General features: G+C 49.0%; 1 protein-coding gene across 2 annotated transcripts in view; it reads left to right on the top strand.

The window, feature by feature from the left end:
- Positions 1-17,995, top strand: part of CLIC5 (chloride intracellular channel 5) — a 102,613-nt gene that overhangs the window by 51,789 nt on the left and 32,829 nt on the right. For both annotated transcript variants that reach the window (XM_008691844.2, XM_008691845.2), the window contains exons 2-4: positions 3,947-4,056; positions 7,342-7,467; positions 15,410-15,516. In XM_008691844.2, coding sequence (XP_008690066.1) covers positions 3,947-4,056; positions 7,342-7,467; positions 15,410-15,516 — 343 coding nt within the window. The remainder of the gene's footprint in view (positions 1-3,946; positions 4,057-7,341; positions 7,468-15,409; positions 15,517-17,995) is intronic.

Raw genomic sequence — 17,995 nt, 5'->3', positions numbered from 1 at the left:
GGTAGTGCAGTCGTTAAGCGTCTGCCTTCCGCTCAGGGCGTGATCCCAGAGTTCTGGGATCGAGCCCCGCATCAGGCTCCTCTGCTATGAGCCTGCTTCTTCCTCTCCCACTCCCCCTGCTTGTGTTCCCTCTCTCGCTGGCTGTCTCTGTCAAATAAATAAAAATAAAATCTTAAAAAAAAAAAAAACTACAACGAGATGTCACCTCACACCTGCCAGGATGGCCGTCATCAAAAACCCCATGTCAAAGCATTGCTGGGGGTGCGGAGAAGTCGGGACCTGTGTGCCCTGTTGGTGGGAACGCAATCAGAGTAGCTGCTGTGGAGAACAGTATGGAGCTTCCACGAAAACCTAAAGACAGAACCTACCCTGTGATCCAGCAATCTCACTTCTGGGTATTTACCCCAAATAACTGAAATCAGGATCTTGAAGAGATATTGGCACTTTCCCCTTCAGTGCAGCTCTGTTTGCAACAGCCAAGAGGTGGGAGAAGCCACAGTGTCCACGGACAGATGAATGGAGAAGGGGACTCACTGTGGTGTCTACGCACAGTGGAGTACTCCTCAGCCTTAACATGGAAGGAAATCCTGAAGATGCCCGCCATGGAAGACCCTCGAGGACATGATGCTAGATGAGTTCTGTCAATCACAGGAGGACCGTGCACGATTTCATTCATATGAGGTCACTCACCTTGTCAGCCTCACAGAATCGAAGAGTGGAACAGTGGTGGCCGGGGCTGGGGGGGTGGGGGAGCGAGGAGCTGCTCTTCAGTGGGAATAACATTTCAAGTAAACCAGGTGAATCAGCTCCAGGGCTCTGGGGCCCCACGCCCTGCCTGTAGTCAACAGTAACGTATTGTCCACTCAGGATGTCTTTGGGGGGCGGTCTCATGTGACATGTTCCTACCACAAGAAAGGAGAAGAAAAGGGAAAAGAGGGGAAAGAAAAGAGAAAAGAGGGGGGGAAAAAGAAGGAAAAAGAAAGAGGAAGCTGAGAATCTTTACATGTTATTTCTACGGGTCCTTGGGCAATGTTTGTTTTTACTGGGTAGCGTCATAATTTGCGACAGAGCATAGTTTCCTGGGCCTAGCATGGTTTACGGCAACAGGGAACGTGTGGGGAGCCGTGAAAGCCAGCATCCTCTGCACCTCTCGCACAGCTGGCTGCACAGGACGGAAGGGCGGGATGTGTGCCTACAGTCCCAGCACTGTCACCTTCGGTTCTGCCACCCGGGGCCACCAGGTTGCCTGTGTGGGCCTTTAGGTCAGACTCCAGCTGTGGCAGCAGGAGCACTCCATCGGGAGTCAGATCACCTGGGTTCAATCCAGGGACCCTTAGGCCACTTATCTCCTCTCTCTGTGCCTCGGTTTCTGCATCTTGCAACAGGGTGATAATATCTCACTACATAGGCTTCTCGAGAGGAATAAATGAGTTAATGTATGTGAAGCATTTTGAACAGTGCCTGACAATGTAGACATTGTTACTATTATATGAATTTTCTTTTTCTTTTTTTCCAAAGATTTGTCACCTGGGTTCAATCCAGGGACCCTTAGGCCACTTATCTCCTCTCTCTGTGCCTCGGTTTCTGCATCTTGCAACAGGGTGATAATATCTCACTACATAGGCTTCTCGAGAGGTGTAAATGAGTTAATATATGTGAAGCATTTTGAACAGTGCCTGACAATGTAGACATTAATTGTTATTATTATATGAATTTTCTTTTTCTTTTTTTCCGAAGATTTGATTATTCATTTGACAGAGATAGAGACAGCCAGCGAGAGAGGGAACACAAGCAGGGGGAGTGGGAGAGGAAGAAGCAGGCTTCCAGCAGAGGAGCCTGATGTGGGGCTCGATCCCATAACGCCGGGATCACGCCCTGAGCCGAAGGCGGACGCTTAACGACTGAGCCACCCAGGCGCCCCTATTATATGAATTTTCTGTCCAGCTAATATGAATTCCAATATTTTACTAGTTCCTCCTTCAATTCCCTTATCATTGCCCCCCGCCACCCCACCAGAATTAAAACTCCGTGACAGTATGTGGCTGTGGCTTTTGTTCTGTTTTTTTTTATTCTTTCCTTGTCACTTTTAATGGACCCTGGGAGCCGGTTCCTTTGTCAGGATGTCTTAAAGGACCAGGAACCAGGGTCTTGGAGCGAGTGCTTCTTGGAAAGGTCTTAGGGAGCTGACATCATAAACTCAGCGAGCACCAAGCTATTATTATTCGTCGCCTGTGCAGGTGCGGCTTTATCGGTAACTTTGGCTCTCTGTGGGTAGGTGTGCGCCCACATGCGGCCTCCCACCTTTCAGATTTTGTATAACCAGGCCCAGGGTTGCTCAGCTACTCAGGAGGTGGGTCTGTTTCCAGCACCGAGGCAAAGCGAGACCTGAATAAGGATGGGGCTTTTGGCGTAGCTAAGAGAGAGGATAAAATAACGTAATTTCATAAGCAATTACCTACAACCAACACCCGCCGAACCTCAGTTTTCCGTGATAAACCTGAGCCTCTGCTGGGAGCAATTTGCAAGGTAGAAATAAGCACGATTAGGCTCTCCGTATGAAAGCAGCCATCGGCCCGCCCCATCCAAATGCCGCAGGCAGAGCAAACCTCAAGGGGAAAATACCGTGCTGGTTTTGGGAGTGCATTTTCCTCCTTCTTTAAAAAAAAAAATGGTAAAGCTTCCATTCCAGGATGTCGTTTGGGTTGTTCGCAGCTTTGCCAAGAAGCCCGGGGCCTTCACCCCTCTGGCCCTCCTGTCCGCTGGAGGAATTTACTCCACCACCTGATGGGGCCCCAGTTTCCAGGGGAGCCACCAGCAAACTAGGCTGAATGTGGATTCTCCCTCTAACAGTAGCATCTCGAGGGCCCACCGCCACTCCGTGAAATAGATAGGTACACAGAATCCGGTTTTCCCAACCCTTTTGTTGGTTCATTCATGTGTTGAAAATGAGTTCCTTATAAAATTCATGTCTCTGCAGCCCACTTAGAAGTAAAGCCAGACTTGCCTTTCAGATAATTAAAACACACACACACACACACACACACACAAGAACAAACACAAAAAGCCATGCTATTCTGAGACTGGTCCTGAGAAAGGGAAATCTAGTGAGAAGTATGCAAGCACTCAATAAGGCTATCTGTTATTGTCATATACGCGTTCCTGCCTTACCCGCCAGCCACCCCCACAGAAGGCCACAAGCTTCTTGACTAAATGCATTTTGGAATCCCCTGTGTAATTTTCTCTAGTGCCTTGTACATAATTGAGAGTGAATTTGCATTTATCGAGTCAAAGGATAGTTTAACAAATGATGGCTTATTGACACTGAGGTCAAGTACCTGTCAGAATTAAGGGGGCTACTGATTAAAATCTTGAGTCCGCCGTCTAGATATAGAGAGATGTTGTCGAAGTCTGAGGTATTCGTACTCATGATACATCATGGAGCAAGGACCAAAGGGTAGAATAGAGTAACTAGAGAGGAACATAGTTTGGCTAGGCATAGCCAAAGAAAAGCATTTCTAATTGTTAGAACTACCCTCAGAATGGACTGCTTCAAGACATGTAAATTACTGGTGCCTGGAGATATTTAAGCATAAACTAAAGGATTACTTGGGGGTAAGGAAGTTGGTGGTCCGGCATCATTTATGTTAGACTGTGTGATGGCGATGGTCTCCCTTTACCCCGAGATTCGAGGGTCCTATGGTTTCGGAAAGTTATGACTACGTAATCGCCATGCTGGGAACTCAAATTCAGTCCAGCACCTGTGTATGGAGTGCATACCGTGTGCCAGGCATTGCCCTGCATAGACATAAGGAAGACGACAAAAAGACAGGGCAAGTGCCTTTGAAGTTAGTCTGGGTCGTGACTTTAGTCAGTCCTCCGTTGGGCATGTGTTCCTTCTTGACAATATGCAAATGCTGATGTAGGACACCGCTTCTCTTCCTTCTAGGCTGGAATCGATGGGGAAAGCATTGGCAACTGTCCCTTCTCTCAGCGTCTCTTTATGATCCTCTGGCTGAAAGGCGTTGTGTTCAATGTCACCACTGTGGATCTGAAAAGGTAAATAAACGATGCTGTACTAAGGAGGGATGTATTTGGCTGCACGGACAGAGAACTTTCTATGAGGGAGGGCGAAAGCCTGCCCACGGCTTCCAGCAACCTCCTGCTCTCACCTCATGGCCAGACTGTGTCCCAGAGCCCATCCCCGCTTAAAAGAGAGGCACCTGGGACTGAGCATTTCTCCACCCAGATTAACGAGGTCTGATTAGCAAGAAAGAGGGAAGGAGTGGCTATTGGATATGCAACTGAGAGCGGCCCAGAGGTGGACATACATGTCTTCAAATCCAGGAGTCAGCCGTTCTGGAGGTACTAGCGCCCCATCCTGGGGGACCCTAGCAGGACTTCAGGTGTAGGGGCTGAATTTCCAGGGCGTTGGCATCCAACCATTTCCCCTGCGTTGCTCTCATTTTTAGAATTCCTTCTAGATTAGAGGCTGGGATGGAGAGTTGTTCCTGTGGTTTTAATGGTTGTTAAAAATACCAGCCATCATTCGCTATCAAGAGCCACTCATTTCAGGCTCCTATCCTGCTTCCTGTCTCCAGCCTGTCCTTTCAATGCTAGCTCAAGGCTCGCTCCCTGAGCCCCTATCATCTGCCTGTAGCTTCTTCCCTGGTGAGTTTAGCATATTCTCCATGTTGCCTTTATGTAAATTATTCTATGCCCAGGACCCTACCGTCTAGAAATCTCTAGAGAGATTTCCACTTGGGTATTCTATTATCACTTTAAATTCCAGACATCAAAAGTCCTATCTGTCGTTTCTCCTTTGAGTTGGGCTCCCCTCCTGAATTCCTGGGTTCTTCCATTTTCTAAGCACTGGAGAATTTCTAAGCACTCCCTTCTCTTGCCACCTCCCTTGTCAACCAGTCGCCAAAGGCAGGGCACTGCCCCGCTGTGCTGTGGCCCACCTCTGAGCCCTCTCACCTGTTCCCAAAGCCCACACCGGGTTCGGGTCCCACTGAGGCCAGCTGACTATCTCTTCGTTCGTCTAGCTGGACGTCTTCCTCCCGGGTCCTCTCTCTCCCTGATCTAGCCTTTATACTATCCTAAGTTTATTCTTCCTAGAATGGTCCTTTAATCCTGTGGCTCCTGCACTCAGAAAACCTGATATTTCCCATTGCCTGTGGACTAAACCTATCTGTAGCTCTTTGTCGGATCTTCAGCTTTCCCAGCATTGTCTCCCAACACTTCTCGCCCTGACCTGGCCACCTCTGTCAGGCTGGACTACCTCTCACCGCACCCCGTTTACCTGCCGGCACCTGGCTAGGAGGCTTCCTCTGCCTCACAGACGCGCTCCGGCCTTCCAGAATGGACAGACCCTGCCCAGCCCCCAGGCGCAGCTTCAGCCGCCCACGGCTGGATTGTCACCTGCAGGAGTGCACTTGTATGTTTGGCTGGGGATCAGGATGGGGAAGGAAGCCACCTCAGCATTCCTCAGATGCTTATATTGCTCTTTTGTATCTGTTATCCTACCCTCCCGACGCCCGCTGAGGCAGGCCAGCCAATATCCCAACTGCAGTTCAATAGATAAGGTAACTTTCTTACTGCAATCAATCAAATCAATCAATCAATCAATCATTTCAAAAAAAGATAGAAAAGGAAAAGAAAGAAAACATATCTATAATAAAGAGTTAAGGACTTTCTAAAATGTATGATACTGTGACGTTTAGCAATTTCTAAGAATATTCATTTCTTATTCTGGCACCACCTTGTGTTGGCTGAGTGACCTTGAACGAGGTCTTTCGTTTTTCTGAGCCTCTGTTTCCTCGTCTGCACGATGGGGAGACAAGCAGGGCCTAGTTTGCAGAGGAACTGTGAGGATGTCGTGAGGCAGGCCATTTACATTCGGGGCTGTGTCTGGCGCACAGCAGGCACATCACACGCTGACTATTGTTAGCATCGCCCCTTCCCTCATGGAGCTGGCGATGCAGTCCGGGAAAGAGGACTGCTAGAGATGACATAGTCCATAAATTAGACCTGGCAGTATGGATTTAAATATGAACTGCATGATTTCAACCATAAATGCTGGAGAGGGTCCACAAAGAGAGAGGTCCGCAGCTGACCAGCATCCCATGGGCCAAGTCCACTGGGGCAGCAACCACGGTAAGCAGTAACCCCCCCTAGCCCCCCACCCCAGCCATGCCAGACTCCAGAGACCATTGTTCTCTTGAGTCACGGGGAAAAAAATAACTTCTGTGTCTTTAAGCCACAGAGAGGTAATGGCTGAAAAATAAAATGAGTATAGATTTCCCCGCCCAGCTGAGAATGCAAGCATTTCTGCCTTGTGTCAGCTCTGAAAAACAGGAGGAGAAGGTAAAGAATGTCCTCTTATTGTCCAAAGGAGGGACACACACCAAGTAAACAAAGGGACCCAGTAGATGAGATCTTAAAACGACTCTCAGTCCCGGCTGTCTCAGGAGTTTTAAGTACCACACGTGTGTTTGGGGAGCGATCTGGGAGTAGCACCGTAATTGAAATTCTTCCCTTCTCCTCCCCAGCTGATGATGCCAGGAATTTGTTTCATTACAGACTCCTCTTCCCCTTGTTTACTTTTCTTCGGTTGCTCCATCCAGTGTTTCCCGCTCCCGACTCCCACAAGTGTTGCGTTGTCTGCAAGAGCATTTGGGGTGAATCTGATGTTCCAGCCGGGAGCCGGGATGTGTGCTTTGCTGTTCCTCCTCTTCCTTACTGTTTCCTTTGGCACTGGCACTGCCTCTGCCCTGCCCCCCATCCACCAGCTTTCCCTCTCTCACTGGGCTCCGCCTCTGCTTTTACATTTCCATCGGCTGGTGGAAACTGGGAAGCACGCTCCTGGGCCTGACCGGGACTGTGGCGACCACGAGGCCACTCTCTCTCCTCTTGTGAATACTCTTCGTAAAAATGTATGATTGAATTCATTGATTTTTAAAGTTTGGCATCCTGGCGAGTGCATTTTTGTTAAGCTAAGTGGTGAAGAACCTTTTGAAAGCAAAGCCCAACCTCTGCCCTGGGTATGAAGATCTCGGTGCTTATTTAGACAGCCACCTGCCATCGCTCTGCTCTTTCACTAGGACTCAACGCCTTCATCTTGACTTATTCTAATGACTTCCATAGGACAGACTTCCTGGGTCACACCACATCCCTTGAGAACTTTTTCCAACCTCCCATGCTCTACGCGCCCCCACCATAAGTCCGTTTTGTGCACAGGCATGCTGGACAGCCCAGGGAGTCTCATTTACAAGCTGCGGGGTCCCCCGAAGTTGAGGTGCCCTGGGGTAATCCACCTCCTGAATCTTGATCTCTCTACAGAAAGCCGGCCGACCTGCACAACCTTGCCCCTGGCACCCACCCACCCTTCCTGACCTTCAACGGAGATGTGAAGACGGACGTCAATAAGATCGAAGAATTCCTGGAGGAGACTTTGGCTCCTGAGAAGTAATGAGTGGCTTATTTCTGAAGCTAATGGCGGGGGTGGGTCTGTGTTGGAATTAGAGAAGCACAGTGTTAGCTTCCAGGAGCTATTATCAGTCCAGAGCGTAGGACCCTCTTCTCAAGCCCAGAGACCTGCCAATCTCGAAACTGTCCCACCAAGTCCAACCCCAAGAGTGGATACCCCTATGAATAGAATATGCCTCCGCAGCAGAATGCCGGGAAGGGTGCCACCCCTCCATCCCCCTATATGAGTCCTCCCCAGTTCACTCGCCTGAAAGACCCCTAAATGAGGGCAAAGGCTTCTCCATTTTAGAACGAGAGCTGGAAAGCTGACAAAATGAGAGTAAGCCAGGAGAGAGGTAACCCCATGACTTAAAACCACACCCAAGTATAAACAGGAGTCGCAAATCTGACCAGGTCTGGTCGAAGCCCATGATCAAAGATGAAAAGACTGACTCCTCTTCTAAAGTGGACCCTGGAGGGTTTAGGGGTGGGGAAGAGACCAGAGGGCTGTAGGCTCTTGGGTAGACCAACTGCTCCTGATGGAAAACGGGAGTAAAGGGAAGGAAGGTGAATTCTGAAAGTTACTGGAAACTAGACTTGTTCCTTATACTCTACTGTAATCAGGGATGAAAACAACGCACTGTTTCATCTTAACTCGAAAAAGATTTCATACAGGTAAGGCTCACACAGACTCCTTCCTGTAGGACAGCCACTGGAAAGTTTGAAGCAAAATTGTTCAGAGCCAGTTTTCGGGCTTACTTCGGGGGGTGGGAAGATGAGGAGCGCAGAGGATGGAAAAGCTGGAGGTAGAGAAATCAATTAGCAGGAGCCACCTGGTGACGGTCCACAGAAGACAGGCCAGGTGGCTGAGCTAAGGCAGTGACAGTGAACTGGGGGCAGACAGGTAAGAAGAACTCAGTATCTACTTAGCATGTAAAATCAGTGGGATTGGACCCCTGGAAACCATGATCTTGCAGTTATTTTGAAGTTGTGTTTATTTATCAATACGTCTATAGCCCTCACCAAGTGCCCTAGGAGATCGATGTTACCTAGCCTCATTTTACAGCTGGGGAAACTGAGGCGTCGAGAGGTTGAGTCACTTGCTCAAGGTGACACATCTAACAAGTAACTATTAAATTAAAACTCCCAGTCATGTTCTTTTTTTTTTTTAAATGTAGCATTTTTTTTAAGATTTTATTTATTTATTTGACAGAGATAGAGACAGCCAGAGAGAGAGGGAACACAAGCAGGGGGAGTGGGAGACGAAGAAGCAGGCTCATAGCGGAGGAGCCTGATGTGGGGCTCGATCTCATAACACCGGGATCACGCCCTGAGCCGAAGGCAGACGCTTAACCGCTGTGCCACCCAGGCGCCCCTCCCAGTCATGTTCTGATTAAACTTTAACATTTATACATTCCTCCCAAAAAGTATTCTCTGTCATCTACCATAGGACAGTTTATTTTCACACTGAGAGTGGAAAGCTGCCTCGAGCCCATTGGTAGCAGCTGGGTGTAGACTTTAAATGAGTGTGTTGATTAAATCAGCCGTAACTTCCACCTCAGGCACCACCAGAAGCCACAGCATCTCCAAACAGGACACCAGCCAGCCACTTTGCTGAAAGGTCCTGAGAGGGCTCCAGGGCCATCCACTGTCCTGGGACTCAGCCTCGTTGCTCGTGCTGTTTTGAAATCCCACACTAGAAAATAAATGCTTTTGCAATAACTGAACAGTTTAGACCGTGCATGGGGGCCCCAGAAGGGAATGTCCAGGGCGAAGCTACTTTCCTTTGAGAAGTAATACTCATGCTCAGGAGTGACCACTTCTGTCTAGGCCAGTGGGGAATGCGACACGGGAGCAGTGGGGAGCAGGTTGTCCCACCGGGTCCTTTGCCAGGCCAGTAGATGGAGATTTGCCAGGCTGGGCTGAGCCCCCCGGCCTGAGGCCTGCTCTCCTGGTTCTGCCAGCAGTGTGCTGTGACCCCTCCAATGTTCCTTCTCTGCTCTCAGCCTCCGTCCCCCCCCCCCCGCCCCGTGTAAAAGGATGACCGAGAGCCCCTGCTATTCTTCATGCCCACTTTAGCCAGGCTCCCTTCTCCTTCTTCTCTCTTCTTCAGGGTCTCCAGTCCTATATCCACAGTGGGACCAAGGGGGCTCGTGAGACCCCCAGAGTTATGTGCACCCAGTGCACGTGTACATTCTTTCGGTGGAGGACCTTCATCAGATTCATCACCATTTCCTCAGATTTCAAAACATTGCCATGATCCAAGTAGAGCTACCCAATGTCGGACACGGACACGGACACGCCCTCCTCTCTTCCCCGTCCCCGCGCGTGTGCACATTACCTGTCCTGGGTTCTGCTTCCTCGGGTCCACGTCCTTTTCTGGACTGCAGTTGTGTGAGGGTGGTTTTCCTCCATGCATTCCTAACGTGGCAGTGATGCAAGAATCCACCACACCCAAGTAACAGAACCTCAAACCTGTTCAAGTGCATGTCTCGAGAAGGCCACCAAGATGGCGGCCCCAGTGATGAGACCGGCAACCCTCCCGAGCACCCAGGAGTGCCCTTTAGATGACTTTGTATGGGTCATACTGGGGCAGAGGCCACAGTTACCTTTCAGTAAATGCCCCCAAGCCAGTGCCTCAGTCCCACAAAGGGAGACCTGCTGTTCTGCCCACAACAAGCCACCAGCCCCGGCAGGCTGCCCAGTGATTCGAGCAGCGAGGCCCCTGGGGCCCGAAGCGGAGGCCCCTGGAGGAGTGCAGCTTGACCTTCTGGTTCTCTAGGGGGCAGCAAAACCCCCAGAACTGTTCCCTGAACGCTGTTCTGCCATGTGTTTCTCATCACACCACTGTTTGTAAAAGCTGCCAGAAAGCCAAGAAATTGTGGTAGTCTTTTTCCCCTTAGCTTTATTTTTTAAAGGAAAAAACCACATGTAAACACTCCAACCTTTTTTTTTTTTTTTTTTTGAATCACATTTGGTCCCACGAAGCATTTGGTGTCAAAAGAAATTCAGGAAGTCTCAAGCAGTTTCTTAATGAGACTAACTTCCATTTCTTTCCTAAGACTGGCCCCGGTAACACTCAGCAGGGAAGCAGTGGGATCAGCCTTGAGATTACTGTCGAGGCATGCTGGGCCTCACCCTTCACCTCCACAGAGTGGCCAGAGTTCAGAGGATCCAGAGCTGAGAGGCAGGAGACCAAACTCTAGCCACCTCCCCATAGTGTTTGCTGGATGGCCTTGGCCAGCCTCTCTCCCATTTCCTCATGAGGGCGTGGAACTGTGTAGTCCTATAGATGCCTTTCTGCAGAAGCTCTATGATCCCATGAAGGTCTCAAAGCACTTTTCTTTCCAGAGCTGGTTATTATTTAAAATACCCCTCGTGCATAGATGCTGCGAGAAGAAGTCAGGAGGTCAAACTGCTACTATATCACGGCTCGGCAAGTAGTCAGTCAACTCACAAGTCCGAACTGAGTACAAACGGGGTCCAGAACGTTGCCAGAGTCGGAAGACACCTTGAATTCATTATTTTGAGAAGTGTTTATAAATATCTCACAATAGAAAAAAACAAGAATGCTTCTTCTCACCCTCCGGGAAGTAGAGAAGCAGCCTTGGTACCAAGGAAAGGATTGCATGGTGGCTGAGAAGATGGCCTTTGGGGTCAGAATGGCTTGGGTTCTAATCCATACCATGAGGCTGTGCGACACAAATTCGGCACAGAATCTCAGAAGCTTAACAGAATACAGTTTATTCCTCACTCTGGTAAAATCTAAGTGGGCAGTATAGCCCTCTTCCCTATTGTAGTCTTTGGAATATGTGACAATCCCCCCCCCCCGCACCCCCAAGGCTCCTTCAGCACAGAAAAAGTAAGAAGGTTCATGCCAAATGTTTTTAAGGGCCAGGGCTTTGAGTGGTTACATCATGTCCCCTCTCATCCTATTGGCCAGAATCCAGTCACATGACCCCAGTGTAACGGAGAGACAGAAGCTGGGAAATGCAGAGAAGCCCACGGCTATTTAATCTTGAATTCTCACATCTGTAACATAATGAGAGTAATGTCGATCCCGTGGGACCGCCATAGAAGGTAATACTACCTAGCCTGGGGCCGGACATCGAGTAAAAGCTCGTGAAGCGGCATCTTGGAGCATTAGAAAGAGAAGTCCCTGCCTTCTTTGTGACTGTCTTCCAGACGCAATCATAAGGCCCTTCGCCTTAAAACCGCAGACCCCAAGGGATGTCTCTTAATGACTGAGCCAGACCCTGTCTACCTCCAAGGATCACCTGCTTCATTAGCAGAGGCAAGACAAGCAAGCACATAGCCAAGGATCAGAAGAGTCGGAAGCATTAACCTGCTTTTCAAGTGAGGGTTTGGTGAGATGAGGGAGCAGGAATAAAGGAAAAGGGAGAGAACTTTCCAGCGCGTTAAACAAGGACGGTCAACACTCAAGCTCCTAGGGGAGCCCCTAGCATCGGCAAAGGCCCCTCCATCAGGGCAGGAGAATTGTCTCTCTTTCTCCAGTGTATCCTCAACCCCAGGAACAGGACCTGGCCGTGGTGGATGCTTAATGCACGCTGGTTTTATTGTAGGGGCCCCTTTCGTTCAGTGGCATGGTGGCCTGTGGCTAGTTAGTGAGAAGTCATGGGGGCCCTAAGCCAGTCAGAGCACTTCCATCTGCACACACACACACACACACACACACACACACATATATACACATATATAATATATATAATAATATACATACACATAATAATACACATATATTTATATATAATAATATGATTGTTATATAATGATTAACAATACGTCTATATCTATATAACATATAGATTTATTTCTCCTATTTACAAAAAAAATTTTTTTTATGAGGGGCCAACTGTTTTGCATCCCAGAATGAAGCTTAAGTGCATGTCTAAGATGAATGCATTTGAAATAGGATATCTTAAAAATAGAACGGTGAGAAATTGTCATCAGAGCAGGAGTCAGCAAACTTCTCTGTAAGGGGCTAGATAGTAAGTCTTTTTGGCTTTGGGGGCCATAGAGCCTGTGTCACAAGTCTGCCGCCGTAGAGCAGAACAGCCGTATGCAACACGCAAAGGAATGGAAGTGGCTGTGCTCTAACGCCATGACTGAATACTGAAATCGGAAATTCACATTATTTTCACAGGTCACAAAATACTACCCTCCTTTTGATTTTTTTTCCAGTCATTTAAAAACGTTAAAAAACTATTCTTAGCTCATGAGAGGTGTAGAAACAGATATTGAGCTGAACTTGGCCCATGGGCTGTAGTTCACTAACTCCTGAGTTAGAAAAATTCACCATCTCTTTGATTGTCATAAGACCACATCACAGTCTCAGTTCAAAGATGTTTCCATGAATGAAACACTATTTCTTAGCTTTCTAGAGAAACAGAATGTACTCTGTAGCCCACTTATTTGCATATACAAAATCTGGTGTATATATGGAGCGAACACTAGTGCCCTTAACATCTCAGTATAGTAGCCTCTTCAAGTCTAGTTACTGAAATCCGTGAGTTTAATATTTGGATACACATTTCCCACAATGACAAATTTCAAATGGAACATTAAGCTGTACAATAAAGTCTCAGGAAATCATAGTGCTTAGAAAACAGGCCAGCACTAGCCTGTGGTTTCCCTGAACACATGGTCCTTTGCTGTCCATCTTAGATTTGCTTCTGTCTCCTCATGTTGGGCCCACACTGATGGTGAAGGAACGGTCAGATTATTGCAAGTCTGGTCAAATGATGGCATAAAGCAAAACAAAACAACAAACCCAAACAAGTAGTCTACTGAAAATGCATTTCCTAAGCCCTTCTCTTTTTACCTTATCAAGCAAAAACAAAGAGCACTTAGTATTTATTAAAAATAATTAAAGGCAATCAGTTCTGAGAGCCTGCCACACTATGTGCGAAGGCCAAAATAGGGAAGGATGATCTTAAATTGCCAGGGTCTTGGATTACCTAGTATCTTGCAGGAAACTTGCCTGGTGCCCCCAAGGACAGACAGATCAATCTGGTAATTCCCAGTATACACAGGAAGACCTGTGTGCTGAGCCTGTGAGCGCGCCCTCTGCAGGCGGATGGAGAGAGTGCATTCATGGTGCTCCTCTGTGTGGAGGGAGAGTTTTGGGGCTTTAAAGGTAAAAAGCAGAGTCCAGGAGAGGCCACAGGACACTGAACTGGAGAGCTGGGCTTCCAGAGTGAAGCTGCCTGGGTTGGAGTCCTGGCTTTGCCACCTAGCCATGTGACCTTAGGCAAATTGCTTAACTTCTCTGGGCCTCCTTTTTCTCACGTGGGAAATGAGCCTGGTCACAGTACCAATAGAATTGTGAAGAATAAATGATGGATACACGTAAAGGGGCTAGAACAGTGCCTGGCACATAACAGGCACTCAATACAAGTTAGCTTTTGCAGATATCAGAGAGATGGTGTGATGGAACAGGAAGAATGCTGCTCTAGGGGACTGGCCGTGTTCTCAGGGTCCCCCAACGATTTATTATCCGTGGGTCCATGAGGAGCCATTTTATCCCTCTGGCCTCTAGCTGTCTTCCCTGTAAAGCGAGGACCAGAATGCCTTCTGTATCTGCCTATTGGCAGAGGGCTGGACCCCATGACTTTCTGAGGACGCTTCTGATGGCAATATCTAAAATTAAACGGTCACCTAGCATGGCCCAAGAGTGGACAGTCCTAGCTAGCTAATGGGCCAATTGAAGAGCAGCGAGAGAGAGAGAGAGAGAGAGAGAGAGGAGGGAGGGAGGGGAGAGGAAGGGAGGGAGGGAGGAAGGAAGGAAAGAAGGAAGGAAGGGGAAGGGGGAAAGAGAAAGGGAGAAGGGGGAAGGGGAAGTGGGGAAAGGGAAGGAAAGGAAAGGAAAGGAAAGAAAGAATACAACAAATAATTTTTAAAGAATTTTTGGTTCACGTTATTTGCAACATTAAAGGAAGTTTTAAAATTATTTTGCTTTTTAACACAAAGCATTCAAACAGTAGGCAGTAGAAAACTATTCACCCAGAGATCACAAAGGTCCACATACTTGATAATGATGACAAATAAGCAACTGTCCCTCATCTCATTCCACGCCTACCTGGCCACGCCCATAAAATGTTCGTGAAATAACATTTCTAGAAAATTTGATGATGCTAAGGGAATTCCCACACAAGCAACCTTACCTCGCTCAGTTTTAGAGACAATAGAAACTAGTCCTAACTTTGGTCTGCCTCTTAGATTCTTCTGGCTTCAAATGAAAGACTGTGCCAAGGCGAGAGGCTGGATCATTGCAAATCTAGCTCCATGCCTGGAAATAAAGTAATCAGACACACTCGTCCTGCTGGTAGAGCCTGGTAGATTCCACTCTTACTGCACACAAATAAGGGGTGTGTGTGTGAAGAATATTTCAGAAGAGGACCCACAGGTACCCTTTCTTTTGAGAAATGGCTTTAAAGCCTCGGTGGCAAGGTGCCTACTATCTCCTGGCTTCCAGAATTAGCTCTGTACAGTTAGGATTATCATCACAGGCCTGGCCCTGGATAGTTATTTTAATATGGGTTGGGGAAATGTCAGGGACCCCACCCGATGTAGAGGCAAGCTCCTCCGGAATTTTGATTAGCCCTCTCTTTGGTGCAGCACTGTTCGGTGATCTCAGACGCGACTCAGGCCCTCTGAGGGGGTCTCCCGGTTCCCTGCCCACAGTTTGTACCCCCCGCCCCCACGCAGCTCTCTTCACCTCACTGACCTCTGTTTCCTCTGTCAGTGAACTGGGACAGAGAGTGCCCACCCTCCCTATAGGTTGGGTGTAAGATCCCCCCCCACCAAAGATTTATAGATCAAACTCGAAAGGGGCATGTTGTTCCTTGTGTTGGGCATACACTCTCCCTTAAAGGAGCTCCAAGTTCTCACTGATTCTAGAACACCGTGCCTTCCATTTCAGGTACCCCAAATTGGCTGCGAAACACCGGGAATCCAACACGGCAGGCATCGACATCTTCTCCAAGTTCTCCGCCTATATCAAAAACACAAAGCAGCAGAACAATGCCGGTGAGTGGCCCCCTTCCACCCAGAGCTCTTGGCAGTAGTGCCTGCTCCCAGGACATCTCAGGTACTCGGGTCCTGGAAGCGCCTGGAACCAGCGCTGTTCACTGTTCGCCCACACCCGTGCTTCCCATGACACGGGGAAGGGGGTGTGAGAGAAAAGGCCAGTGGGCCTTTGTGCTGACTTTGGAGGGAGGGAGGCACTTTGTGTTCTGAGCCTGCCTTACCGCACAGTGTAATGGTCTGCACAGAAGTTTCCTGCCTCCGCCATACCGCTGGCCATTTGTCCCAAATTCACAACCCTGCCTGGGTTCTCGGGCGGCCCTGACCGGAACCACATATTCCAGTTTCCTTCCGGTCCCTGCGTGCCTTCTCAAGGGGTCATACAGAGGTCAAGGTGGGACAGCACGAGCCTGGTCACCCCCCTGGTGAATGCTGCAGGCGGAGCCCGGCCCTCTGCTTCCTCCCCCTACTGCAAATGCAGAGGATACTGAAGAAGCCACGTCTCCAAACCTGGCTCATCCTCCATCTGGCCTTGGCTACAGAGCCCAAGACCAGTTCTCCCGTGAGGCCATCTTGGAGGGGTCTTGGCGCCTCATTTAAGCTCCTAGCACTTTAAGTACCTCATTTGGTCTTTCCTTTAAGAATCAGACAAAGCAATTTGAATAGAACCATCAAATTGAATAAGTGTAATACTTGAAGAACTGTGTTAGGCCCTGGGAGGAAAATGAAGAAGGATGAGCAAGTTTGCTTGCCTCCCAGTGGGAGAAAGAGACAGCCTTGGAGGCAGGAGCCTGGAGCCCAGCACAGAGCTAACCAGAGCAAGGGTGTCGCGAATCTGTGAATAAATGTGCGAATGAATGACCAACAGGTGAATACACAATGGACCCACACACGGTGGGATAGGCGCTCTAGGAGCTCAGAGGAGAAAGGCATATTTTTGGACAAGGTGACCAGGAAGGGCAGCCATCATGAAGCCAAAGGGACGACATTTTGGCAGGACCGGGGTTGGTGCCTTGGAAAGTAAGTATTTTGGTAACAGTTACTGGGAAGCTGGATTGTAACAGGCACAGAGTAGATTCTGCAATAACCAGAAAAAGACCCTTCCCCACTCTTGAAGACCCAGCCAGTACAGGAGAGGAAAGGCTTAAATTGGCAAAAAGGCGATTAGCAAGAAAAGAGATCAATGATGGCTTCACCAAGGGCGTCTGAGGAGCTGATTAGCTGTCTTGTGAAAGGGGTAGCGATATCCGCCAGAGGTGTTCAGAGCAGGAAGCGTTTACTTCAGGGCCTTTGAGAAAGCTGGGGTTTCAACTGGGTCATGAAGGTTAAGGGGGAGTCAGTTGGCTTCGAATAAAGGGAGGAGGTCGTTGCGGGGGGGTTCGAGTGGCAGAGACTGAGGAGAGTGCCCAGAGCCTGTGCGCAAGCCTGGCAGGCTGGGTTTTATCCTGTGGGCCGTGGCAGCCATTAGAGGTGTGTGAGGAGGCACCAGAAGGAGACTGGCCTTCAGGGACAAGAAGAAGAAGAAGGGATGTGGAGAGATTTTAAATGGGTTCAGTGCTCCTGCTTCGTTGCTGTCTGGACCTTGGTGGGTGGAGGAGGGTCCCCCACAAAGCCATGTCCCCCTGGGACTTGAGAGTGAGGCCTTATCTGGAAATAGGGTCTTTGCAGGTGTAATTAATTAAGGGTCTCGGGATGAGATCATCCTGGATTTAGTGTGGTCCCTAAATCCCCCCACTGGTGTCCTTGTAAGAGGCGAGAGGGCACATGGAGACCGCGGGAGAGGTTCATGTGAGGGTGGGACAGAGATTGGGGTGCGATGACCAGATTGGAGGGCCGCCAGAAGCCGAAAGGGGCAAGGAAGGGCTCCCCCGTAGAGCCTCAGGAGGGAGCGTGGCCCTGCTGACACCTTGATTTTGGCCTTCTGGCCTCTAAAACCGGGAGAACAGAAATCTGTTCTCTGCGAGCCACGCAGTTTGTGGTGCTGTGTGGCGGTGGGGCTGGGACACTGAGGCAGCCCCTCATGGCCGCGTGCCCAAAGGCGTTCAGCTCTGGTTTGTGGATCCCACATCCAAGGCCCTTTCCTCTCAGCCACAAATACCTTCCTTCAGACTTGTCAAAGCACCCTCAGAAGGATTATCTCATCGGAGCCTTCCAGGGTTTTCAAGTTACAAATGGTATTTACGTCGTATCCATATTTACAGTTCTCCTATCCCCAACCCCAAAGCAGCAGTTTCCACTGAACGTCCCATATCGGTTTCTTATAAACTCAGTGCTCTCCAGTTTCCATTGTTTCCACTTCTTCTCTTTCCCCCTGTTTCTCTCTGGGATGGGTTCTGCCCTTGTGACTCCTTCTCCCCTGAACTCATCTGAGCCCCGGCCTTTCTGCTGTCCCAGAGAGCCTATCCCCATCACGGTCCTTGGCCCGGCTGTTCTTGTGTCCTGCCTTTAACTGGACTCCGTGCATTTGTTCCTTCCCTGTAAC

Source organism: Ursus maritimus, unplaced genomic scaffold (genome assembly GCF_017311325.1).
Source record: "Ursus maritimus isolate PB19 unplaced genomic scaffold, ASM1731132v1 scaffold_29, whole genome shotgun sequence".
Taxonomy (NCBI): Eukaryota; Metazoa; Chordata; class Mammalia; order Carnivora; family Ursidae; genus Ursus; species Ursus maritimus.
This window is presented reverse-complemented; position numbering and strand designations above follow the sequence as displayed.